General features: G+C 38.3%; 2 protein-coding genes and 1 long non-coding RNA gene across 4 annotated transcripts in view; 2 read left to right on the top strand and 1 right to left on the bottom strand.

Annotated features, from left to right (window-relative positions):
- The window catches only part of znf330 (zinc finger protein 330), a 9,632-nt gene extending 6,309 nt beyond the window's left edge, over positions 1–3,323 (top strand). The window contains exons 9-10 of the mRNA XM_026945875.3: positions 1,690–1,807; positions 2,949–3,323. Of these exons, the coding sequence (XP_026801676.1) occupies positions 1,690–1,807; positions 2,949–3,232 (402 nt within the window). The 3' untranslated portion in view covers positions 3,233–3,323. The remainder of the gene's footprint in view (positions 1–1,689; positions 1,808–2,948) is intronic.
- The window catches only part of LOC117596795 (uncharacterized), a 23,830-nt gene extending 5,476 nt beyond the window's left edge, over positions 1–18,354 (bottom strand). The window contains exons 1-2 of the long non-coding RNA XR_004577767.2: positions 17,157–18,354; positions 5,555–5,603 (exon numbers count right to left, since the gene is read on the bottom strand). This is a non-coding gene — a long non-coding RNA (uncharacterized LOC117596795). The remainder of the gene's footprint in view (positions 1–5,554; positions 5,604–17,156) is intronic.
- Positions 13,734–27,260, top strand: il15 (interleukin 15). Of its 2 annotated transcripts, XM_026945888.3 has the most exons (6): positions 13,737–14,107; positions 21,161–21,255; positions 23,230–23,326; positions 23,479–23,520; positions 23,683–23,805; positions 24,925–27,260. In XM_026945888.3, the coding sequence occupies exons 1-6, from the start codon at positions 14,009–14,011 to the stop codon at positions 25,063–25,065; spliced, it is 597 nt and encodes a 198-aa protein (XP_026801689.1). In that variant the 5' UTR covers positions 13,737–14,008; the 3' UTR covers positions 25,066–27,260. The 2 variants fall into 2 exon arrangements, with proteins under 2 accessions (XP_026801699.1, XP_026801689.1); XM_026945898.3 differs by lacking the exon at positions 23,479–23,520 and having other exon boundaries at positions 13,734–14,107.

Below are 27,260 nucleotides of genomic sequence, written 5' to 3'. Positions count from 1 at the left end.
ATGAATCCAACTTTTCTTGTCCTTGTGTAATCATCATGTAGATGTGTTTATAAATATTGATACACAGTATCACTGGCCACTGAAATCCATGATGTAACCACTGGCGAAGGTAAGGGTGGGCGATATGACAAGAAAACATCATATCATGATTGAATATTCAGGGTTCAAGGTTCTTTATTTGTCACATAGATATTACATACATGTGATATAATGTAGTGGAAGGTTTTTTTCTTAATTCCTCATCCCACAGTGCAACAACAAACTAAAGATATACACACACACAATAAAAATAGACTATAATAAAATAAAGTAGACAGAATATAATGTTATTTAGTTTAATTTACATAAAAATGTGTTTAAAGAACTTTTACTCTCAACGCATCATACCAAAGCATATTACTTCCTGGTTCAACTTGAAGCACCAACCTACAGAAAACTAAAAGGGAAACGAAAGACGAATAAAAACATGTTTAATCAGTTTGGAAATCACGGCCACGTGAGCAAGTTTTGCAGGAAATGATGTATTAAGGCAAAGACATTAGCTGCTAGTGTGGGAGTGATGATTGTGTTTGTCAGATAGACCTGCACAAAGATAGGTTTTGACAGCGTGGGAATGAAATAAGCCCCGCCCCGTACATGTTTTTCAAGAATACGTAACATGAATCCTGATACATTTTGGCCAAAAGTTTACACACACCGCCGCTAAAGACATCCAACCTCGACGCGTTTCATGGAACCACACATTTTCCGTGTTATGTCAGTTAGAGTATCTGCTTTATTTCAAAACATTTGCACATTGTTTTGTAAGTTTCTAATAATCAATCCAATACAGACAATGTGCAAGGTACAGTGACAAAACACAAATGAATTACAGCTCTGTTCTTTGGCACTGAACTTCGAATGACGTTGAATGTGTTTGAAGGAGTTTTACTTGCCGCTCAGTGCCGAAGCAAAATAAACCTACAGAAAACTAAATGCAGAAAAAAGACAGATAAAAACGCGTTTAATTAGTTCAGAAATCACAGCTGCAGAAGCTTTGCAGGAAATAATGTGCGCCTTTGTAGATTTTCAGTACCATAGCAGAAACGAGATTTAAAAAACTCCCTCATTTACAACTTCCCACGACGACGTGACCTCTAAATCCCTACAGTAACAAGACCTTTTCTCCGATGATCTCCGTTGGTGTGGGATTGAGGAATGCGTTGTCAGATAGATGTACACAAAGCTGGGTTCTGACAGCATGGGAATGAAATAAGCCCCGCCTCCTGCACATGTAGACGTCACATTGCGGCACTTGCGTCTAAGACCAACTCCTTCACCCACCCCTGACACCCCCCCCCCCCCTTTTTTTTTTCTAGTCAAAATGTTAGCCAATTTTGCTTAAGGTCAGATTTTCAAAGTAAGTAATAATGCAGCTAGTGAAGTCATATTTTCATTACATTTTTCATGAAATTTATTGTAGTTCCTCTTTTAAAAAGCATGATCTTCTTTCATCATACAATTTCAGTGCAATTTGATCTCACAGGCAGATGGGGATTTAAAAAGATGAACTCCTCCTTTAAGTGCTTTTTGCTTGTGACCTTTGCAGAGTTGTAATCGATGAGTATTCATTATTAAACATAAACTGCTGCACAATGCCCAGAGCATTTCAGGATTCCGGTAATGTCTCTTGGTTTTGTTTCCCAATAGGCCTGCTTTTGTGATGAGCACGCTCGAAGCAAAGTGTTTAAGCAAGAGAAAGGCAAGGCGCCTCCGTGTCCCAAGTGTGGCCACCAAACGCAGGAGACTAAAGACCTCAGCATGTCCAGTGAGTGTGTGATATTTCGTCAGTACACACACACACACACACACACACACACATAACACAACACAAGGCTAGGAGGAAGACTACAGGCCAGACAGATCTAACACTCCTGCTCATTGTATTACTAGTGTACACAGATTTCACTGATAGTGTTAATGATTTATGATTATACATACAGTATAATAATGGTGTTTAATCAACAATATCAGTAAAAACAATAACAACAGAAAATAATAATACAGAATTCTTGTCACAAATGATAATTTACTCAGAATACTGTCAAAGCCGATTCATCAGTCACGCTCCAGTCACTGCTCCCTGTGATTATAGTGTCATATATTAGTTCAGACATCATTCCCCGTGCTTAAAGAAAAAAAAAACCCCGCGAAAAGCATTAAATATGTTTACACTGAAATAGTTGTGATGTGTTTAGTGATTATGGTGCTGTATTTTTATTATTTCCCTGAGACGTTATTGGTTTTGTCACAGGAGGATGCTACTAGCACAATTACAATAGTGTTTAATAGAAGAAATAATTAATCTAGAAAAAATTGCTGAAAATAGCAAGAGCTTCTTTGCTCCCTCAACATTTCTCTAGACCAGAATGCATTGCAACTATACGACGTAATTGCACTGAGTTACAGCAGAGATTCTGCTCTGGTAGTTATCGATCTACGAGACGACGAGCGTGATGGCATTGACGGCGGTATTAGCATGAAATTTGAAGCTTTGCAAGCTTCAGCAGAGTGGTACAGATGAGGAGGTGAGAGAGCTGAACAGATTAAAGGACTACAACGCTGCTGTATTGCTTTTTAGGTACAAGTGAAGCAAGGGCTAAATCCCAGTGCACTTGCAACAGGTAGTCAGATGGCATTATGGGTAATGTAGGAAACTCTTGAAGTGAAAATGGACCAGCATGGTGATGAAAGAAGTTTACAACTCAATGCAAAATTTCATTCTAAAATAAATCTTGGACACCATTGAAGATGAAGTGTTAATGATAAATCTTTCAGGGTGGAGTTAAAGCTGTACTCATTTCTATAAAAATCTGATGGTTAGTGGTCACTGTGAGCATCCGTGAAGTCGTGTTTTGTCGTGTATTGAATCTGATTCTAACCGTCTCTTTGTTTGGTCCCGTTTTCAGCTCGGACTCACAAGTTTGGCCGGCAGAGCGGCGCTGATGACGACAGCTACTGTTACGGAGCGTCGGGTTACGATTCCTACTGGAAAAGCACCGCCTCCGGAGGAGCTGCAGACCAGGAAGACGACTACATTGGAGACGATGAAGATTACGAGGACGAGGATGACGACGACGAGGAAGATGAGGAGGAAGACGAGGAAGAAGATGAAGATGAGGCTGAGGCTGAAGCAGTGGATACACTTAACAACCTTAGTCTCGGTGTGAGCTCAGCCAGTGAAGACAAATGAAGACTAATTAGATCAAGTTGGATTAATAGATTCACAGCTGTTTCAATGTTTATGACAAAGTTCTATTATTAAAGATTACCTTTAAAATTTGCACATGGCTAATAATTGGTGAAAGTTAGAAATGACCAGTGGGCATCATGAAAATAATGTTAACTGCTTCCTGCTAGCTTTTTTGGCCACGTTCATAAGGCATATGCTTTACTTATAACTATGGGGCATTGGTGAAAGTTCAACTTTTCAGAAAAGGTTTTTTGTTTGTTTAAAAACCTTCCGACCAATGTACAGACCTCATGCTGTAGGCAATCCCAGCCGTGCCAATATTCAGTATAACCACACGATTGTGAGTGCAGTATTGCTTTTATTCAACAGTTTTATAAATAAGAAATTAATATTGGTTAACTGATATTTTAGCCACAATATGGCCAAATAATTTGTTTATTTTTGCTCTGTGAATGGATAAATCCCGAAGAAGCCCCACTCACTGTTAGCTGGTCAGTTCGCTCACGTTGATTTGCATATTCCCGTTAAAGGTGCATCTGGTGAAATTGGCTTCCCTTCTTCGTTTTCATCTTCACCTGACAACTTCTGGCTTAAAATATGATATCTTATGTTGTTGTTCTTTCTGCTGCTCCCGTTAGGGGTCGCTGCAGTGGATCATTGGTCCGCATATTTGATTTGGTACAGTTTCCCTTCCTGGCACAACCCTCCCCAATTTTATCTGGGCTTGGGACCAGCACTGAGAGTGCCCTGTTTTGTGAAACCAGTAGTTGAGGTTGGTTCCGTGGCTAGAAATAGAACCCGAGCCGTAGCAGTGAGAACCACCAGTCCTCCAGGGACCGTTAAGTCAGAAGCTATATTCATGAAAAATGTATTGTTTGCTGCAGATGATGTCGATAACACTACTGTAGTAATGGTTTCAGCCTAGGAAGTGGAATTTTATGTAGTGAACACAGACGAGTAGAGTGATACACACAATGAAATATCCCAGTGCAGTTATAGTAAAAATAGTGGACCGGAACTAACTGTTGTTAAGGAGAATTAACTCATTTAACTGAAAATAATAATTCATTGCCAATATTCCAACACTGCAATGTTAAAGAAGCCCTGAACTGCAAGTTGGGGGAAAAAGTGCTATGTCATTATTTCACCTTCTCATTATTTAAAGACTTAATACCTCAATATTTCAGCTTAATATTTAACCCCACACAATCTCACAAGATGTTGTACCAGCAAGTGTGAAAGCAGTCTAATCCATATTTTTTGCTCGAATTTGATCTTTTTGCTTTGAATGTAGAACACATTTGGTTTAATATATTCCGGACGTGAGAGGGATTTTTTTTTTTTTTTTGGTGTCTCTTACTTTGACCAGTTTATCATGCAGCTGCTCTCCCTCATCAACTGTGATCAAAGTCTCTTTTCCTGACCCCTGCATCATAACTGACAGAATCTATTAAACACAGCAAGATGAGTAATAATATACACCTCGCTAACCTCATGAATTCCCACAAAATATTATTTTGCTATACACAGGAACTAGATTTAAGGCAGAGGACATTACATAAATGCAATTGTCAATGTTGAAACGACTTTCAGCCCTAAAGGTCACAGGCAACCGTGGACTCAAACATACAGTGGGCCTGGACAGTAACTGGGAGCTGAGTGCATAGATTACGGTCAAAAATGCACCACTGACTTCAGAGTTTGTCTTCTATTCCTATTATGGGACATAAAATATAAACAGTCATTCCCTTATCAGCCTCTCTTTTTTTCCTGCATCTTATGTTAACCAGAAACAGGAAAGCGTAAACTTCTCTGCCCTGAAGGTTTTCCCATGTCTGAGAACGTACTTACAGCTTTACCACCGCTGACACTGGAGACTCCTTTTATAAATGCTAAGCAAACATCGCTTCGCAGAAAACTTCACCATATCAGTGAGTTGAGAAAATTCATTTCCACCTTCCAACCAATCAGATTAGAGAATCCAAGAGCGCTGCGGTATAACTTTATATTACTCCTCTTACTCATTTACTGTCACTTTTTATTTTTCTTACTTCTACAGATTCTTACTTTGCCTATTTTATTGATAGCATTAATTTCATTTGTCCATTTCCTTTATTACACATCTTTCCCAATCTCCTATACTAAACCTTTCCCAGTCTCCTCAGTGGTCATATGGCTAAGTCAGTTCTTGTATTCAGTTATTTCTTTGACTCATCAGACAGCTTATTCATGCCTTGTGGTGTTTTGAGGATTTCATACCTGTAGTGGCAGGAAAGAAATAATTAAAATTAAATGTACTAGTTGTATAATCAGCGTACTCACCATGACTGATGATTCATTATGACTATCACGGGAGTTCAGCTGGAACAACCTGTAAGGAGAAAGGGAGGGACAGAGTGAGCGGGAAAGAGTGAGACAGAGCAATCCACGTGTACACTCTTGTTCATGTCATGTGAAGTGCTAGTATGTATGTAGTGCAGAATTCTATAATCAAATTCAGTCGTAGGTTCTCATATTCGAGCTATACACAGGAACAAGATTTAAGGCAGAGGACATTACATAAATGCAATTGTCAATGTTGAAACGACTTTCAGCCCTAAAGGTCACAGGCAACTGTGGACTCAAACATACAGTGGGCCTGGACAGTAACTTATACTGGGAGCTGAGTGCATAGATTACGGTCAAAAATGCACCACTGACTTCAGAGTTTGTCTTCTATTCCTATTATGGGACATAAAATAAAAACACCAAAGCATTCATTTCTGATTGTAAAGTAATCAAGTCTGCCAAAGTCACAAGAAGTGCAGGGCTCATGGATGACACCAAATAGAGGACTCAGCATGACACCAGCAAGCCCTAATGTCCTTCCTGGAGACATTTGTTATGGAAACAGCCACATGGAACAACATGTGGTGCATCCCAAAACTCGAATCCATTCCTCGATTGTACATCCTTCAGCCTGTGACCTGGAAATCGATCCAAGTCATTCTTTGGGACTAATTCTCAAAACGCTCCCCAGAGGAATCAAGCAAGGAAAAGGTGAGGCTTCTAGATCAAGCTGCTCTTATGTAAAATTAATAAACACCTTCTGACCAATCAGACTAAAGCATTCAACATTGCTGTACTATAAGGAAATTCAGCCAGGTCAGTGGAGTCATCACCAGTGAAGGTTAAAGAAAAGTAATAAATGTAATCCTTTAATCCTTTAATCCTGTAATCCTGTAAGAAGTAGTCCTCATCATGTGTTAGTTAGATGAGCCTTGTTTGCCTTGAGGATAGTTGCGTAACGAGGCAAACTGACAAAAAAAAAAAAACCTAATCTCAGGGTTCAGCAGGCTAACAATGCAAGCAAAACAAAAAAAAATGTTTTGCTCAACACTGGTACTTGTGTAACTATTTGTCACATGTCTCATGATGAGAACAATTAATCACGCCACTGATTGTGACTCCCAGTAACATTTCAAAATATTAGCACACAAAATCCAACTTTAATATTTCTAATATTCAATTGTAACATAAATAAATGGAACAAAAAGAGGAGATTGTGAGTTTCTCTCACAACCCCATTTGTAAAACAAGTGACCCTACATGGGGTCTCGACCCCTAGTTTGGGAACCCCTGGTATACACTATTTTGAATTTGTATTATTTATAATAATTTTAAAGACTGGCTTAACCTTTCTTTGATTGGGCACCTTTCTCTTCACGTGTTAGATAGGCTAACATGAAACCTCATGAAAATTCGTTTTATTAAAGTTTATGAACTACTGGAAATATAGTCAGGTCCATAAATATTTAATTTAAGTATTTAAGTTATTGTTATTTTAGCTGCCTATCACAGAGGTTCAGCTTCAACTGAAGGGTATTTACATCCAAATTGGGTGGACGATGTAGGAATTACCGCACATTTTTATTGGTGAATAAAGGTTTATAACAAAGTTTACATTGTTATACAGTACTCTGTGAAATATACTTAAAGTCATAGCTGAAAATTTAAGAGAAAAACCATTCTCCGCCAGTGCCCCTATAATGTACAAACACAACACACACTAAACCTCATTCTGCTCCAATGTGTTGTATTTAGTTCTAACTGATCAAACAGCAATCAAGCAATCATCTGTAGTCCTACAGAACCTGAAAGAAATGAACCAATCATTTAACAGACAATATACAAAGCTGCAGACTACTCAGCTTTGCCTGCAAAACCCTGGTTATAGTGGTTCAAACTGTGATTAGACACTGCATGTACTGTTGAAGTGTGCATTTTTCTCAGGGTTGCCAGATCATGCCTCATGAGCACACATAGGCTTGTCTTAAGCCACTGATCTAGAAAGATATATTTGCACTATTAATTATATTAGACGTACCTGCAGTTTGAGATGTTTGTGGTCAATCGGGAACGTTTTAACTCGTGATTTGCATACATGATTCACAGACAACCCTGGTCCTCAAGTACACCCTGTTCTGCACATTTTAGTGTTTCCCCCGCTCCATCATCCCTACTCCAACTCAGGAAGGGTTGTTAATTAACTGATTAACTGAATCATCTGTCAGCAGGAAAACACTAAAATGTGTAGGACAGGGTATTCCAGGACCAGGGTTGGGAACTTGTGAATTAGGATAGTCACTGTTACTGGGGAGACTGCATCACTCCTCATATACCCCTCAACTCAATCTCTGTTTAGATGTAACGTTAACTTGAATACACAGTTACTTCACAATAAACTGATCCTAGCTCTCAACATTCCCTTTTGTCTTTCAACTTATTAAAATAAAAGGACAGGCTATTTTATGAACAAATTGCCCGTAATCACATTCTTGTTGAAAATTGACTGAATGGCTTGTTCTCCAAAATTGTAATTGAACAATAGTCTACCAATCCTGGAATGGCTAGTGACAGCCATTCAGGGGTGGAAACAGACACACCAGACCACCCTGGACCACCTCTCACCTCCACCTCTGAGTGTTAGTAAGCCCTCTAACCATTGCATATGCTAACAACATTATGTGAGCCCAAACTTACACCAATGCTCAGCTACACTGAGCAGGCGTGTGAATGAGGTGTACAAGAACATGTACAAGAGGCCAAAGTGTATAGTAAAACCCATTTCTGGGAATTCCAGCCCAGGAGCCAAGTCATGGTTCTCATGTCTGAAAATTCCTTGCAATGTGGAAGGGGCCTTGTACCACTATGGAATGGTTTGACAGGTTTCTCTCTCTCTCTCCCTGTAAAAAGTATAAACTGCCACAGCAAATGAGGTGATAAATCTTACTACTATGAGCAAAAGTGATAATAATGCTCATGTTTCTGTGGTAAACACCCAGGTGTAAGGCAGCAAACATTTTGTCCTGTGTTTGGGTATTTCCCTTTTTGTGAAAAGGGCTCACTGGACAACACCTGAATGACTAAATACAGTTGAGGTCAAAAGTTTACATCCCCCTTTCAGAATCTGCAAAATGTTAATTATTTTACCAAACTAAGAGGATCATACAAAATGCATGTTATTGTTTATTTAGTGCTGATCTGAATAAGATATTTCACATGAAAGATGTTTACATATAGTCCACAAGAGAAAATAATAGTTGAATTTATAAAAATGACCCCGTTCAAAAGTTTACATCCCCTTGATTCTTAATACTGTGTTGTTACCTGAATGATCCACAGCTGTGTTTTTTTGTTTAGTGATAGTTGTTCATGAGCTGTTCTTCAGAAAAATTCTTCAGGTCCCACAAATTCTTTGGTTTTCCAGCATTTTTTGTGTATTTGAACCCTTTCCAACAATGACTGTATGATTTTGAGATCCATCTTTTCACACTGAGGACAACTGAGGGACTCATAAAAAAACCATGCAACTGAGGGACCAACTGAGGGACTCAAAAAAACAATGCATTAAGAGCTGGGGGGTGAAAACTTTTGAACAGAATGGAGATGTGTAAATTTTTCTTATTTTGCCTAAATATCGTATTTTTTCATTTAGTACTGCAGTTCAGAGGCTACAAAAGATAGTTACATGTTTCCCAGAAGACAAAATCAGTTAAATTTACCCTGATCTTCAAATTCAAAAAAGTTTTCACCCCCCGGCTCTTAATGCATGTTTTTTCCTTCTGGAGCATCTGTGAGCGTTTGAACCTTCTGTAATAGTTGCATATGAGTCCCTCAGTTGTCCTCAGTGTGAAAAGATGGATATTATTTTGATAAAATAATAAACATTTTGCAGATTCTGAAAGGGGGATGTAAACTTTTGACCTCAACTGTATGTTCCAAAACACAAATACATTCCATGCCTTACATACCCAGAACCTTGTTGAATCTGGATGCCCTCTTGTGAACATGCATACTCATGCCAAGACTTTCCACCAAGTCATGTAGAGACGAACGAGACATTTTTCAAGAAATACTGCCATTATTTAATCATATTTCCCTGGAACCAGTTGTAATAACAAGATTGCAGTCTGGGATAAATATTCAGCCACAAGGTCACCCAAGGTCACTGAATCTTGTATAGTATGAGAACAATCAGAGGTAGAGGAAGAAAGGGATAGAACAAGTATTGTTTCTAGTTGTGGCCAGTTGTCCAGTTGGGCCCATGTGAGGAGATTCTGTGAAAAGCAGAGAAAGACCACTAAACCTTTGCCATCTTGATGGGTGAAGCACTTGACCATCACACATGTATATGTGCTTCTTCCTCAAATGCCACAAAGTTGAAAGCACACAACTGTCTAGAATGTCTTCGCATGCTGTAGTATAAGATATTCCTTCACTGGAATTAAAGGGCCTAGCTCAACAGGCCTTCTCGCCTGACATCACTGCCCGTCCTCACTAATGCTCTTGGCATGGAATGGACGGAAATTCCCACAGCCACATTCCAAAAACTAGTGGAAGGTCTCCCAAATGAGTGGAGACTGTTACAGCTGCAAAGAGGGGTAGTCAACTTCAGAATCGGATATTCAGTAAGTACATATAGGTAGCTAGAAACTAGAAAAAAAAAGCAGGATGGACTTCCCTCAGTTCCAACTGGTTGATAAGTTCAGCCTATACACCGGGCAGACAAACACCTTCCACACACCTACGCTGTGACACCTTAAATGTCACTACGCTGTTCCCTAGCCTGTGAGCCTCTCTCCAGTGGGGTACTATTCCAAACCAACTCCATTTGTTAAGAAAGCCCTGCGTCTTCAGCAAGCTAAGGCTTAGGCTCCTTTTGCTTACTCAGGGACACATTTCCATCTATAGTGTTTGGGGTCCACTTATAGGCTACTTACCCACTACTGAAAGCCCAGAGTCTTCAGCATGCCTATGCTTCTTTCCTGACTCAGGAACACTTTTCCATCTATGGCATATGGGGTCCATTCATAGGCTAATTACCCACTTCTGAATGGCTTGGAGCTCCAGCAAGCTTAAGGGGCTCACCACTGTAGCTGACGTCAACAGTTTGTATTACTGTGAATTCAGGGGCATGCTCTCCAGGTGGGAGGATGCTGTCCAGGGTTTGCCTCATAAGGTAGCCAAGTGGCAGGGGACTGAAGGCGCAGCTCTCCCTGCCTAAAGTGAATGTGAGGTAGATGGATCATGGAACCATGTTTTGGTGACCTAAAGGTGCTGTGTGAACCATGAGTTTGGCTGTGCCAGCACTGTCCCTCCGAAATGCGCATCCTCCAAACCAGGGCCTCTTTAAGTGGCAGATCCGAAGAGTGACTCTGAATCTGCAAGGCAGATTCTGCAGGGTTGATGTGCACACATCAAGCAGAGCAGATTGTGCAAACTGTACTTCTCAGCATGCATAAAACAAGTGGCTGCAAGTCCTTTTGACTGTCGATTCAGCATAGGGGAAATTAGACCCAAGTGAAGAGAACAAAGGAGTAGGATGCGTAAAGGCAGAAGTCCAGATAATCTAGCAGACAGAGCAATGAACAGTGCATAGGCCTGCTAGTTGGCTAGATGGTGTGGAGGTGATACGTAAATGCTGCATACCAAGCAATGTGTAAAAGTACACAGTGCAATTCTGCAAAGATAACACAGCAAACAGAGTAGTGAGTGATTAGCACACATGTCAAACTCAAGGCTCATGGGCCAAACATGGAATGCTGTCTTGTTTCATTTGGTCTGCACTAGCTTCCAAAAATTAATACTCAAATGGTCCATAGTACCTAAAACGCAACATTTTCACATCTACAATTTGATATTTGGAAAACATATATTTAAAATATTTTAATAAATATTATCACCAATGTTATTAGTTTAATAGTGAATACAGTTAAATAGCTCCTGTTAGCCCTTCTTTCAGAGCCTAGGTTAATGGTGTTAAGCAATAAAGTAAATAATAGGTTTGAAAAATGAACATTATAACCCTTCAAGGTATCACAGAAATGCCGATGAGGCCTTGGAAGTATTTCACACCCCTGGATTAGCTAATATAGTCTAGCAACGCTAACAAGGGAAGCCTGAATCTAAGCTAATGGATGCTATGAAGCTCCATAGCATTCTACAGAAAGCATACTTACCAGTGTAGAAGAGAGTAAGAGCAGGTTATCAGCCCCTTCGGAGGACATCTTAGAGCATGGAATTGTCCTTACTCGGAAAATCTGATTTTGTTTCCATCACAGGAGTGCTGCTATTATGTAGGTTGATTGTGTTGGGGCTGTGGGAATAAAAGCATGACTTCTAGCTCACAGGGAATATTTCTGTTCTTTCCATTATTATTTCTACATATTGCTCTTTGTATTAATGTGTTAGATGTCTAACATGTATAATATAATTTGTGCTGACAACATAAGGGACATAAAGGCTACACAATGATCTTTCCAGGAAATTTTTATGAGCTACTTTATTGGGCAGTGACTCTATAAAGTAGATGATACCACCGAGCAAGGATGTCTTATATGAGGAAAAGCACACTTACATGGTGACATTTTATTTAAATAGATTATACTGCATTTAATGAAACTGCAAATAACTGTTAAGAGCTGGGGTATGGGTGTGTATGGAGTGTGCGTATGCTCAGAGTTCTTCCTCCTGTAGGAGGGGAATGGAAGTTTCTGCCATGTGATGTAATAAAGTTACCAGTAACAAAAAATATTACACTAAAATAATCTATTGCTACTCATTTTGTTTTAAGGTATAAAAGTAATCGCTGTTTAAAGTTTAAAGACTACAGACTACAAACAATTTTCTATCTGCACTATCATCTACTGCCTGGATTGTTTCATCAAGATGTTTGTCTGCACTGTAAAACATTCAAGACTTATTGCTATCTATTTAATTTGACGATAGTTATCTCTGTGCTGTCCTTGGCCACCATTATGCATTCAAACACAGGGTGCTAAAGTCCAACTGAATGAAAAAAAAAAAAAACTAATGGAAGATTCCCATTAGTAAAGATAGCAATAGCACTGTAATTCTGCTTGTTACCTACCTGATGCAAAATGTAGGTGTGTAGGTAACATTTTGCCACAATGCACAAAACTTCTTACACTGTAATTGTAAATTATAATAAATAACCTGCACTTTGTATGTACCCTTGGAGCAGCAGGTAGTGTTGCTGCCTTACAGCTGACCTCAACCCTACTGAACACCTTTCAGATCAACTGGAACGCTGACTACGCCCCAGACCTTCTCGCCTATCATCAGTGCCTGCCCTCACTAATGCTCTTGTGGATGAATGAGCACAAAACCCCACAGCCATGTTGTGAATGTACACAGCCACAGCCATTCTCGAATGTAGTGGAAAGTTTTCCCAGAAGAGTGGAGCTTATTATACCAACAAGGGAAACATGGGACTAAATCTAGAACAGGATGTTTAAAAAGCACTTATGGGCGTGACCATCAGGCGTTTACGAACTCTGGCCATATAGTGGCCTGAAAAAATGTTTGTAGGTGAATTGGCTACAATAAACTGCTCCAGGTGGGCTATAATAAAACAAGCTTCACAAACACAGTTTCCCAACCTGGGCTCATCCAGTCCTACACATTTTAGTGTTTCCCCTGCTTTAAACACACCTGATTTAACTAATTAGCTAATTAAAAGCCCTTTATGAGTGGAAGTGGGCGTGATAGAGTAGGGAAACCACTCGACTAATGGGACAGTGCTGGCTCAATGGTTATGGCTGTGGGTTACTGATTAGAAAGTTGGGTGTTCAAGCTCAGCATGCCAAGCTGCTCCTGTCAGGCCCTTGAACAAGGCTGTTAACCCTCTCTGCTCCAGGGGTGTCATGTCAAGGGGTCAAGAATGTCAAGCTGGGATAAGTGAAAAAAAGAATTTCACTGTGCTGTGTATATGTGACAAATAAAGCCTTCTTCCTCTTCTTCTTTTTCTAAAATGTGTGCAGAGGGTTCTCCAGGACCAGGGTTGGGAATCTGTGAGTTAATTAATGATCTGGCTTGAATACAGGTGATGATGAGTAAATACATATGTGTTTAAAAAAAAAAAAAAAAGCAAGAAAGAGAAAGCTGGTAAACCTGCCCACGTTTTCCCCTCCCCTTCACACTAGTAATCACGTTTCCTCTAGACAGTTCAGCCAAATGGAGCGGCTCTTATGTAAGTGCTGTGGGAAGTGAAAGCTGTCATGAAGCTTTGGGGAGGAGGGCTGAAGGGCTGAAGTGCTGAAGTGTGCGGTCCAACTTGGCTTTTACGCGGCGGTGCTCGCGCTGGAAGTGTGATGCATGTACCCGAAAGCGCGCGCGTATGGACGCCGTGAGCAGGACATGGGAGCGGTATGGTCTGGCGCTCGGATCGGATCTCGGACTTTGACATCATGAGAAAATGTGAAACGGAATTGCATGGCCCTGGTAGACATCGCGCCGATGAGCTTCCTTCTCATCCTCTTCTTCATTTTGGCCTCGGGATTTGGGAGTAAACCCAAAAAGCATAAATCAAAGGTAAGGGCAGGCAAACAAACAAACAAAACCTAAATCACTCCGGTTTACACAGCAGCTGGCAGGATTTCTCCTGTGTGCAGGTTTGAATACTGCAACTGGGACACTTGTAGTAGTTTTAATAGCCGTGACAAGTATATATAGTAAGTAAATATAGCTATGCTGATAAATAGGCTCAGGACACACACACACACACACACACACACACACATACATATATATACATACATATATATATATATATATATATATATATATATATATATATATATATATATATATATATATATATATGTATATATGTATGTATGTATGTATACACACACACACATATATGTATATGTGTGTGTGTGTGTGTGTATATATATATATATATATATATATATATATAAAGCAAAGTCCGGTTCTGTCACAGCTGTAATGTCTTCACTAAGTGAATAATAGGCTACTGCACATTATCTGCATTATGGTCTACATTTTAACATCATGCAATAGAAATGAATTTTCATTTCCTATGTACCATCAAATGAGTTTCAGCCCATAATATTCCTGCATGCAAAACCAGCAGTGTTTCTGAGCATTTTAAGTGATTTATACTCTAGCCTTCTTCTCATCCTTACTATAAGCGTTGTAAATTACTCGCCGATTACTCAGTGGGTTTTATAGAATTCTTTACCTGATAATGCAGTAAAAATCATGTGATTAGAATTCTACATTCCTGCGCTTATCTATACAGAACAAACTAAAAATATATATATACTTTTTTTTAACTGTCTCTATTTGTGTTTGGTAAAAAAAAAAAAAAAAAGACAAAGAAATCAGCAGCAAATAGGGAGAATTAGAGAATTTTTGTGTTTTTTTTTTTTTAAGTGACGCATTTTTTTTAATCGGAAACACTTTCAGTTTCAGAACTGAGAGCGGGATGACATGTGGGCGTGGCTAGCCCAAAAAAAGTGCAACCAAAAAAAAAAAGAAAAAGAAAAAATGTCATTGGTGCTTTGGTTGTCATGGTTACAGTGGAACGACCAGCTGAACTGGTGACTTGGAAAAAGTTAAGCATTCATTAGACAGAAAAGTCTAAGCAGATGCATGAGTTGTTCATACTTATTGTACATCTGGTCACTGATCTAAAGGCTTTCAGATCTGAATTTGTTTCCTATGTTGCTGTCTTACTCCTAGCTGAGAATGGATATACCTTTAATATGCATCTAAATATGCATGGATAAACCTTTAATAAAGATATAACATAGATAATTTGACACTAATTACCTACTACTAATTACATGCACCTTTCTAGGTAAAATGTCAAGGGTGTTTGAACAAGAAGAATTCACTTTGATATGGCAACAAGAATGATCCCCAACAATAAAGTACCACTAAGATGAGTTTAAATATCCAAATGATCAAATAACCACACACATCTCTATGTACTGTAATATACTGTATGTCTGACAAAGACTAGATTTTACATAAGACTATGTAAGATAATGTAAAGTTATAAAGAAGATACACTAAAGAAGATCCACTTAAGAAAGTCAAACACTGGTAAAAATCAGTCTGCATAAAAAATATTTTCAGTAAAATATTAATTACTCATTTATATTGCTAGTACATAACAGAATACTGACCTCCAGGAGCAGAGTTTGGATGGATATAAAGGATTCCATTATATAAACACTGAATTTCATAAACAATATAAAAACAGTCATGGTTCTTAAAGATGTGCAATATTTTTGGTTCTCACAGTCCTTTGCTACACTAAAGAGAAGAAAGAGTCATACAGAATCAATAATAAATACAGTTTAATGTATTATTAAGCCTGTCGTTATACATTATATAGCTAAACATTTCAGTCAGCCCGAACAGGGTGCTTGATCTCTCGGTGGCCAGTGCAAAAGTAAAAAAAATGTGCTGAAAGCAAATATGAAAACATGTGGCATGGCTCCAACAGACCTTGAGAAGCTTGCAGCTGACAGATGGTCATGGAGTTTAGTGTATAAAAATTGCTTGCATATTTTAGAGTCTACACATGTACGTTCCCTCCAGGACAAACATCTGCAACTTAAGACAGGCATGAAGACAACCTGCCGGCCGAGTACTGAAAATTACTCGTGTGATGTTTGTCACCTTATCTGCACGTCAAGGATCAGTCTATACTCACACAGACGGACTCATCTGTGACAAGATCAGTTGTGTCATTGGCTCAGCCCATTTCATTTCAAATATGTACTTATGTCTTCTGTATGAAATTAAACATGACATGACATGGCTATTATAACAATCAACAACAGGGTGGTGTAAAGTGGCCCGACGCAAAGCAGAGTGATTGTTACTACCCCAAAACTCGCCAACACCTATAAATTTCTATTTGTTAAAGAATGACACATATTTTTTTATCCATTTATAGTTTACGTTGAAAAAAGATAGTTCCTGTTTTCACTTGCATGAAAAGCTATAAACAGTTGTTCCCTCACCTTCTCTGGAAATTAGACAGATCAGACAGAAATAAGTGCAGTTTTTCATGTTAATGAAAAAAAAATTTCTTGTCCTGTGGTTCGAAAAAGTTACAAAGCACTGACACTGGAGACTCCTTCCAAAAATGTTAAATAAACTTAAATAATTAAATAGTTAAATAAATCTTGTTGCAGAAAACTTCACCATGTAAATGATCAAATGTTTTTCTTGGTTAAATAACAACACATTTTTAATCAGTTTATATTAGTCTTTTTATTTTTATCAATATTTGGAGTGTCCACTATACAATTCCCTGTGAATGAGCTGTTACTATGGAAATGATTACTTATTAGATCAAGAACATTAATATAAACCTGTGGTTTAGCTTACAGCCAGAACTACTCTCAGAGCTGCTGTTATAGAGAATTAATCAACACTTTTTGACCAATCAGAATTGAGAATTCAATAGAATGGCAATATAATTCTATTTATATGTGAGTTCAAGAAATCCGTCAATTGTAAGTCACTTTGGATAAAAGCATAAGCTAAATGAATAAATGTAAATGAAAATGTAAATGAGAGAGTTCAAGATGCTTACTGTAATCCTCCTGCTGTACGCAATGCACGTGGGATTGGAGAGGAGGTGTTCTCTTCTGCTGGGCTTCTTATCTGTGTAGATGGTGCAATGTGTGCACCAGGAAACTTCCATAATGGAGGAGTGGAAATAGTTCACTGCACGTACCCCTGAAATTTTGTTATGTCCGCAGTGGCTTTGTGCAAATCCAGGATCCAGTTGCATATGCAGTGTTCAGGTTATGCTTCCCTATGAGGTAGTAATGTCATCACCCCTATACCTCTTGGGGCAATAAACATACAGCACTTGGTCCAGGGAAGTGGAGTTTTGTCTTTATTGCTTCAGGACTAGCCTCTCAAAGTACTTCATGATGAACAGTGTGAGCTGACAGAGAGAATGAATACTGTTAACTGCTTTGCTAGGGGGATAATGATCTTGGTCTTGAAGCATGCAGGGGTGTCCCTTATGACTCAGATACTTAAGACATCTGTGAAAACTGATCAGCACATCCACGAACATGAACAAGTTGTCAGGTTCAACAGCGTTGCCAAAGCTGGATGTGGGAGAGCTTTGTTTATTCATTCATTTTTAGTAAGTGCTTTAATATAGTCAGGATTGCAGTGGATCCAGAGCACAAGGCAGGAAAATACACTAGATGGAATGCTAGTCCCTCTCAGGACACCACAGACACAGTCATAAATGTGAGATGATAAATAAACAAACGAATAGGTTTGGGTCCTAAAATATATGCATGTGCACACAATCGTATGTTGTTTGGGATCTAAAGTTGTCACTGGACCAAAAGTGTATCTTGCTCTGACTTTTTCATATGCCTGGGTTTGTCCAAATCGCTCTTTGAATGTCTAGTACAGTAAAAAAAAAAAAAACTTTTATATAAAAGCTTGTGACAGAAACTGACCCAAACTCTTTATAAAAACACCAGTTTGGTTCTATTCATGATGTGAGGCTCTTCTGTATTATTAAACTCTCACATCTGGCTTGAGAGAGTTTCTAGATGCTTAAATTTGTTGCAAACCTGGATTTTTGCATCACACATGACTATAGGATTGCATTATTGTATCATTAATTGGTTTATTTACAGAAAGCTACAATCATTATATTGTGGCATATGTGATTATAAAGTGAAATTCTCTAGACAGTTTGATCAGTCTGTGAGATTGTGTTCCTTGAGTTTGAGTTACTTTCATTTTCCTTTAATAGACTCAGTAAGACAATGTAAGTGACGTAAACATAGTAAACTGCATTTTAAAAGACTTCCATCTGTCATTTGTTGAATGCATTTATAGTGTTTTGGATTTAAATGCTGATGGAAGTGTTGATGGAATCTTTTCCATGGGACGCGATTAATACAGCCGACAGCACACGCTTAGAAACAATAGCTGACTAATTATGTAGAGCTTTGTTTTGCCAGTCTCCAGCACTTTGCATAACAAATTTATGCCCCTACAACAGATCCAGAAGACAGACACAAACCTGCTTTCAGTTACCCAAAAGACACCCACATTAAAACATGTCTGCATTCCCTCCATTGGTTTCCTGCAGCTACCCACATAAGATTTTAAACACTGATGCTTGCCTAGTCAAATGTGGACCACCACCTGCTCTGGAACCTTATGCAACCTACTCTACACAATGCTACCTTTGAGTTAGAGCATGACATGCCTTTCCACCATGGCATATCCAAATTCTACTCTGTCCTGCACCCAAGTGGTGAAATTAACTTCCCTTGGCTATCTGAACACCTGAGTCATTGTCTGTTTTCAGACAAAGACGGAAGACACACCTCTTCAGCAAATATTTAACTCAGCACCAAACCTTCACTGAATAAACAAGATATTCCCATATCAACTCCTCTGTAATAGAGATTTAGCTTTAACAAATGTGAGATCCCAGATATATTACAGATATATACAACAGTTAGTTCCGGTCCATTGTATTCTGGTCCATGCTTATATTTAGAATAACTGCACTGGGACGTTTCACCGTTTGCATCACTCCGCTTGTTTGTGTTCGCCACATAAAATTGCAATTCTCTGAACATTCCCACAGAAACGGTTACTAAAGTTGTGTTAAAGACATCATTAGCAGATGTGGCAAACGATACATTTTTTCGTGAACATAACTTCTGACTTTAAATACAAAAGCTTGTCAGATGACGATGAAAAGAGGAAGATGAGAAGGGAAGCTGAGCAAAAATTAACCAAATTATTTGTCATATAGTGTCCAAAATATCAGTTACACAATATTAATTTCTTATTTATAAAACTGTTGTATAAAAGCAATATAGAAGGTATCACACACACAAAACCATTTCCATAGTGCATCGTGTTTTGCTATTGTTGACGAGCTTGAACCACTTTATGTCTTTGTGTCATATCATCTTACAGAGATATAAAGTATACACTCTATATGTACAATATCTTACAGATACTATAGTGCGTATATATCTCTTAAAGTGCCATCTTTTTTCTTTTTTGGCCTAAAACGTGTTGCCAGAGCTCCACAGGAGGGAAGTCCACACCCTGATAACATGTTCGTGGCATGTGGTTCACCTTCCAAGTGGACTACAGTTTCATAACCTCATTCCTTATTCAGTAATTCTTTTTACAAAATATTGGAATTATAGTATTACATAATCTATGAAAAAAATCTGACTTGCATACAGCTAACCAGCACATGTCAAGATACACCAATTTCATAGTTATATGTTATATTACTTTAAATATGCTTGTTAATAAGCCATACATGGAGTTTGTTAGCTTAACTTAGTCATGATTAAGTAAATTGTTAATTGGAAAATGCTGTGGCTGCTAAACATTTAGCAAGTAAGATTGTTGCCCTGTTACACCAGTTGCCCTGCTGGAAAATTCCAGTTTGGTCCAACCAGTTACCAGCTGCCGAAAACACCGACCAGCTGGTCAAACTGGTTATTTTCCAGTTATTTAACCGCTTATTTAATACCCTTAAAAACTAAAACTAAAATCAGTGCACATTTCAGATTTTCTAATTACCTAACTGTTGGGCTATTTTCTTAAAAATTACTTTTGTAGAATGTGGAACTGAAATGCAGAATTAGTAGAGGAAATGAAAATGAAAATATTTCCCTATACCAGTACATTCCAACTGGCAAAGACAGCCTTCCAGTTTGATTTTTCAGGTAGGCAGGTAGCCATGATTAAGTAAACTACTAACTGGAAAACCTACTAAGCTACTTGTTGTGGCTACTAAACATTTAGTTAGTAAGCTCAGACTAGATAAAGTAAGTTATTACTAAAGATTTTATGCAGTTTCTTGATAAGTCGTTAGAACACTGTCAATATTCATGTCGTTTGTTAACACCACTAGCTTTGAGGAGCATTAGCTAACACAGTGTATGTTACCATGAACGGCGAAGATTAATTAAAGGAGGAAATGTAACTCTGTTGAGGCATTTATTTATTTTTGGCATGGTCTGGCTCCACTTAGACTGAAGTGTCACTGCAAATCATTACAAAGTTCTTCTGACTAATCACCTTTATGATCTTGATGGACATGGTCTGTTCCAGGAGGACTCCGCCCCAGGGCACAAAGACTCACTGAATGGTTTGATGAGCATTAAAATGATGTAAATCATGTGACTTCATAGTCACCAGATCTCAACTGATTGAACTCAGAGAGATTTCGGACTGATATATAAGACAGTGTTCTGCACCATCATCATCAAAACACTAACTAGGGGAAAATCTTGTGGAAGAACGGTGTTCCTCGCACCAGTGCATTTCCAGAGAATCTGTGCTGAAGAGCAGTGAAGCTCTTCTGGTGGCTTGTAGTGGCTTAACACCTTACTAACACACTTTTGTCACTTGTATTCTATAGACATGCAAGTTAGTGGGTTCCTAATCATAATAACAATAATAATAATAATAGTAATACGATTGCATTTGAATTGGTCAGTGTCTACAAAATGAATGTACATGCACTTTTCAGGACGTATTTGTGTATTTAAAAAATACTTTTCTTCCTTGCAGAGAACCTTGAGATGTATCTGTGTTGTTCGGGGCGTTGGCAATAATCTGGAGTACCATATTAACCTCGAGGGCTGGAATTCTTTCTTAATTCTGAGGTATATCACTCTTAAGCATACGTCACAAATGAAATACAAGCCTGGTGATGAGACAGGTAGCCGACAACAGATATGCAGCAAAGAACAATTATTTTATGTTTCAGTGTTGTTCAATAGGCATTCCTTACCTCTGAATCACTGAGGTTGAGAAATGTAGCCACATCCTTTTTTTTCTTTTTTTTTTTTCTTTTCAAGGGTTCAAGGGTGGAGGATGGTACATGTCCTGTTTATGGGAAGAAGTCCAACTTAAGCGCAACACATTCTGTATAGAGCTTAAAGACTGTCAGAAAAATGAACTTTCATGTTGTTCATGTCGAAATGATCAAATGTAATCATATTATTAGGATTTTTCACACATTTATATTAAATAGACTACATTCAGATTTGAGAGTAACAAAGGTCAGATAGAAATGTTTCGAAATGGTGCCCTTGCCACCGGGAAGATCTAGATGATGGGAAGAGTTTTTTTGTTTTTATTTTCATTACTTCCCCTTCATATTTCACGTTATATTCAGCTCACAAAAACAGATTACAAAAAGTGACGAAATATCAGCTGACACCAACTGCCTTTTTACACTAACAAAACAAATAGGTGAACTCACTGTCACATTACCGCCATGTCTTATTTTCACTCGCACCTGATTACACACACCTGCTGGTAGGAGCATCCCCAAGCATTGGAAGTGGTTTTGTATGTTTTTACTGTTCTCCCAAAGCATAAATGTATTCAAGATTGGTCATTTCAAATATATTTTCTGTCTCAGCTGCCCAACGTCAATATGACCCATAAACAGTAAAAAGTACATCCAATGCTAATTAGTGAGCAGAACACAAGGGTTAATCAGATCCATGGCAGTGAAACCAGTCAGATCAAAATTCACATTGTTTTGAATTTAACACTTTACCTCTCATGTCCATATTACTATTTGTCCATATTACAAAACCATGAAGCAAAAACTCTGCCTGCAGTGTTTGTTTTTTTTTGTATCATCCTCCCACCCTGATAATGAGCAGATATCAGACAAACTCCAGACAACCTGCCAGTGGTCCTGATTTACTAAATGTTTGGGTGTGTAAAAAAAGTACAAACTTGGTAACTGCAGGAAAACAGAAAATAAAAAGTGCAAGCTGATTTTCTAAGGGGTCTACAGAAGATTCAAATGAACAAAATAACTCTTATCTATTTGCATATTTCACTTAATGATTCTACTTAACAGTGTCTCTGTAAATAGATTAGCACCTGACAATTGCTAGCACAAATAAATACAACCTGAAAGCAGGTATTAAATTTGTGGAAGGCTGTTTCCTTAATTTAACAAGACAAACAGACACAAAAAAACCAACTACATTATTTTAAGGTTTCTCATTTTATTATTATTAATTTCTTAAAATGATATCTCAATATCATATTGTTTCTTGAAATTACTCGTTTCAAATCACCTATTCGGTGCATGCTCACCTGCTCAGAGCAGATACACTGTGTATGTCTGTCATGCCTAAAATGTTTTGCATTGTTTTGCATTCATAACATATTTTGAACACCTTTCAACTCGTCTTACTGCTTTGTGTAATTAATGTTCAGTTTTACTCTTTCTGAGAGACATGTTAGGATCTTAACGAGGACACGTACCATAACACATAACACGTAGCAAAAAAACTTTATTTGAATATTATTTAGAATAATATTTAGAAGATTATTTCCTCTCCCTATTTTGCACATCATTTACACCTTGAAGTAATTCTTTGCAAATCACCTACTAACCACACACACACACACACACACACACACACACACACACACATGCAAATTCGCCTCTTTAATTTGGATCTTAGTAAATCAGGGCCTGAGGGATCTGCACATGCTGTATAATGTACATTAAAATATTTTAATTTTAAAAAAAAAGTATTTTAAAATTTTTACTAATAGGATTTAAATGTACATTTTTAAAAATAATATTTTTCATCTCTGTGTAGCTGTCTGAGTGTATTTACGACTCGTGTGGATGCTCACAATGAACAGAGTCTGAAAGATCTACAGGAGGTGCTCAAAAACATGACTCCTTTGTTTAACGTAAGCCATATTTACACTTACCACTTAAGCTACATATTATACATCTCATATGGGGAGTTTTATGGCTACTCCTTGCTTTGCTCTTTTTCTAAATATTTACCTGCTGAACAATAGCCAGGTATGTAATGGTCACAAAACCATTTTGTTTTTAGGTATCGAAAGCGTCCTTGTATTCACCTTTGCCAAATGTAGATGTAAGTTCATTTCGTTTAGATGATACAATAAATCAACCAAATGTCTCAAAGAGCAATAACAATATTTAGTATTACCTCCACATGATTAAGCATATGTGCAGTGGAGGATAGAAACACTGTTAGCAGTTGCATGCTGTTCATGGAGTTTCATCCTGTCTATAGGAATGCACTAAAAAGTTAATGTACTGCTACCTGCTGGAGTTGAACGTTATACTACATGAGGAAAACGGTGAAGAGAATGACTTATCTACAATTCACCACCTTATGAAGGACTACTCCTCCAACGTAAGTCCGCTGTAATGCTTTTTGGTCTAATCATTTTTTAAACTTGGTGCGGTTTATTTTTTTCCCCCACATCCACAATGCTCATTGTTCAAGTGGTTAAATGCAGAAGAACATGTAGGAAAATATGGACGCCAAGTTTAAGGTAGCTAAGGATGTAGGAGGATTACATAAATCTGTGAACTTCTTTATTAGGAACACCCGTACATCTGCACATATATACAAATATCCAATAAGCCAAACATGCTGTAGCCATGCAATGCATAAAATCATGCAGATACAGTTCAAAAGCTTTAGTTAATAATAATAAAAAAAAGATCTCAGTTACTTTGGCTGTGGTATGGTTGTTGTTAGTGCCAGATGGGCTGATCTGTGTGTTTCAGAAAACCTCCTGGGATTTTCACACACAATGGTCTCTACAGTTTGTGAAAAACAAAGTTCTGTAGGCAGAAACACCTTGTTGATGACAGAGATCAGAGGAGAATGGCCAGACTGGTTGGAGCTGACAGGAAGTGTACACTAACTCAAATAACCACTCTTTACAGTTGTGGTGAGCAGAAAAACAGCTCAGTATGCATAACACATTGAACCTTGAGGCAGATGGGCTAAAACGGCAGAAGACAACATCGCTTTCCACTCCTGTCATCCAAGAACAGGAAGCTACAGTGGGCACGGGATCAGCGAAACTGGACACCAGGACATCTGACAGCAACACCCATACCATGGTCAAAGTGACTTATGTCAGTTTTTCCCCCATTCTGATGTTTGACGTGAACATTAACTGAAGCTCTTGACCTGTATCTGCATTATTGTGCTGCGACCACATTATTGACTGATTGGTTAACAGGCGTACGGGTGTTCCTCATAAAGTGATCGCTGAGATAGACACAGTGTATAAAAGCATAGGGGCAGCAGAACAAACTTTTCCTCAAGTGTTCCTCAAAGAAACTTTAAAAAAAAATCTTCCTTAATTTTCAACACAATTCCAACCATGAAAATTAGTGTTGATTTCTCCTCATAATCTAAACACACTGAGGCTGGATTAGTAAAACTACAACTCCTGATTCAGTGCCCTTTTACTGTGTTTTTTTAACCAACATGCTTTCCTTTCAAATTTTATAGAGTTGCAGCATATGTTCAGAATGTGAAGCTCATCCACTTGCCGACTCTGCAACCTTCCACAAAAGGATACAGGGATTTGTACAGAAACTGCTTTCAAAACTGGAATCTGAAGTTAAAACAGAATTTAAGGACTGTGATTAGCACACTAAATATACACCACAGCCATGATGTAAATAAGCTGTCTTTTTTTGCATGTGGTCAAACAGACTGAAACTGTATTATTGCCACTATCTTTAATGTTAATATTTATTATTAACACAGAGACCTGCAATATACAACGTTATTCTTATGCTCAGGTCAAATGTGCTAATTTGATCTATTTTCTTTGTTTTACAAATGATTTTATATCTATTTTTGTACAACTCTGGTTTCTTTTCTTTCATTAAGTTTGATGTGACACATATAAATAGCTGTGACAAAATGTTTGTATTCCTAAATATATACTAAGTTATGTGAGGAGATAAGAAAACTGTTCCCATAGGAAATTCCTGTCAGCAGTGTTTATTCCAGCCAAGCTAGGCTTAATGTGTGTTTAAGAAAAACTGTTTGTTGTCTTGTCTATAAAATAGATGATGTAAGAACGTTAAAAGCTGTGGATGCCAAGTTTTGGGCACTAATTAATCCTATTTGCTATAAAGCGGGGTGACGGTTTGAAAAAGCCCTAAATATTAGAGGTGGATTAGCCTTAAGTCAGACCATTGGATTGGGATGGGGTGGCCAGGATTTCTAGATATTTGTCTATTTGCACATATCCTTTGCTAATGTATTTCTCAGAAAAATGTCATCTGAGTCTTCCTGGGCAGTTTTACAGGGAAACCAATATTACTTTAATCTCCTATTGCTTTAATATCTTATTATATTAAGAAGATATTGCTTCCACTGCACTCAAGCGTTTCGCTGCTGGGATGAAAATCAGCACCTTCATGTCTGAAAAGAGTGGCATGCTCCTTTCAGGTGAGAAGAGACCTTGGAATCCTTGGAATATTGACGATTGCTGGAAAAAGAGCGCGTGAGATTGACTAACGGATCAGGTCAGCAGCAGTGTTACAGTCGCCATACCGGTCTGAGGTGGTGAAACAGGCCCTCACGAGTTTTCAGACAAAGCTCTCTTTTTACTGGTCAGTCTACTTCCCTGTCCTAGCATATAGTCACGAGTTGTAGGCGACTGAAAGAATACAGTTGGTGGAAATGAGGTTCCTCCGACAGGGTTGATGGATTTACTCTCCAGGATAGGGTGAGGAGCACTGCAATTTGGGAGGATCTCAGATTAGAGCCGAATTGAGAGGGTTGAGGTGAGTTGAGTTGGGGTGGTTTGGGCACATTACCGTGTTCAGTTGCATCAGGCTTGTTGACCCAGGACCTGCTGGAGAGATCATATTGCAAAGTTGGTCCGGGGGCCATCCACTGAGAGGAGCTGGAATCGCACCAGGGACAGAAAAGTCTGGACTGACCTTCCCCACCTGTTGCCACCATGATTTGAGTTTGTGTCCAGACATAACCCTGACCTTAACATCAAATAAAAAGAAATGATTGACTAAAAGAAAAGCTTAAAAGTAATTACTGTTAGCAATGTTACTGAGTGTAATCTGTAGCAGAATATGCTATACCAAAAGATAAATAGTCTTTACTATTTCTTGGGTGTCCTTAAAATCTAGATGTGTCTAGAAACATTATAGGATTTGAAATATTTTCTCTGTTTTTCCCAGGGAGTTCATTAGGATAGCTACTTTTAACTGTTTTAATTTGAATAAATTTGAACTTATAAGCCTCTCCAAACAATTCCAAAACAGGACTGGGTGACTGGGTTTGAAATTGCAACACACATGTTCTACTGGTGTTAAATTTCAGGTCAGGGAGCCCAGATCACAGCTGTTCATGGTAAGGTTGGCCTGGGCTAAGAACGAAGAGCTTAATAACGGTGATTTGATAGGCACTGTTCCAGCCTAACCTCTCTAGGTAACCTTTAGTCCAGCAACCTTTGATTGCTTGACTGGCTGATTGCAATTGCTCACATGCTGGATTGCTTCTTCAAAAGAACACAGTTCAAATTAACGTTCCAACTCATGTTGTTGTCATTATTTCCATTCATGATGGCAAACTGACCAAAATGTAGCAGCATACAATTAACAATTTGTGTACAGTACTGGGGTTTTGTATATGGTCTGCAAATTCATGTGATTTTTTTTTAAATATATATATATTTATTATATTGCATACATCATATTATTGTACCAAACGTGTGCACGTTGTTCTATGTCCTTACAGAGCTAAATGTTCGGTCTTTACTCCATTTGGAGTCTAATGAATCTAATAAACCAGTTATTCACACACTGACA

The sequence above is a fragment of the Pangasianodon hypophthalmus genome, chromosome 3 (genome assembly GCF_027358585.1).
Source record: "Pangasianodon hypophthalmus isolate fPanHyp1 chromosome 3, fPanHyp1.pri, whole genome shotgun sequence".
NCBI lineage: Eukaryota > Metazoa > Chordata > Actinopteri > Siluriformes > Pangasiidae > Pangasianodon > Pangasianodon hypophthalmus.
This window is presented reverse-complemented; position numbering and strand designations above follow the sequence as displayed.

What these genes read in the sequence shown, in the direction of transcription:
- il15 (XM_026945888.3), top strand. Translation starts at nt 14,009, where the DNA reads ATGGCCCTGGTAGACATCGCGCCGATGAGCTTCCTTCTCATCCTCTTC. An exon ending in CCAAAAAGCATAAATCAAAG is followed by an intron (nt 14,108 to 21,160) that starts GTAAGGGCAGGC and finishes TCTTCCTTGCAG; the next exon opens with AGAACCTTGAGATGTATCTG. An exon ending in ACATGACTCCTTTGTTTAAC is followed by an intron (nt 23,327 to 23,478) that starts GTAAGCCATATT and finishes TTTTGTTTTTAG; the next exon opens with GTATCGAAAGCGTCCTTGTA.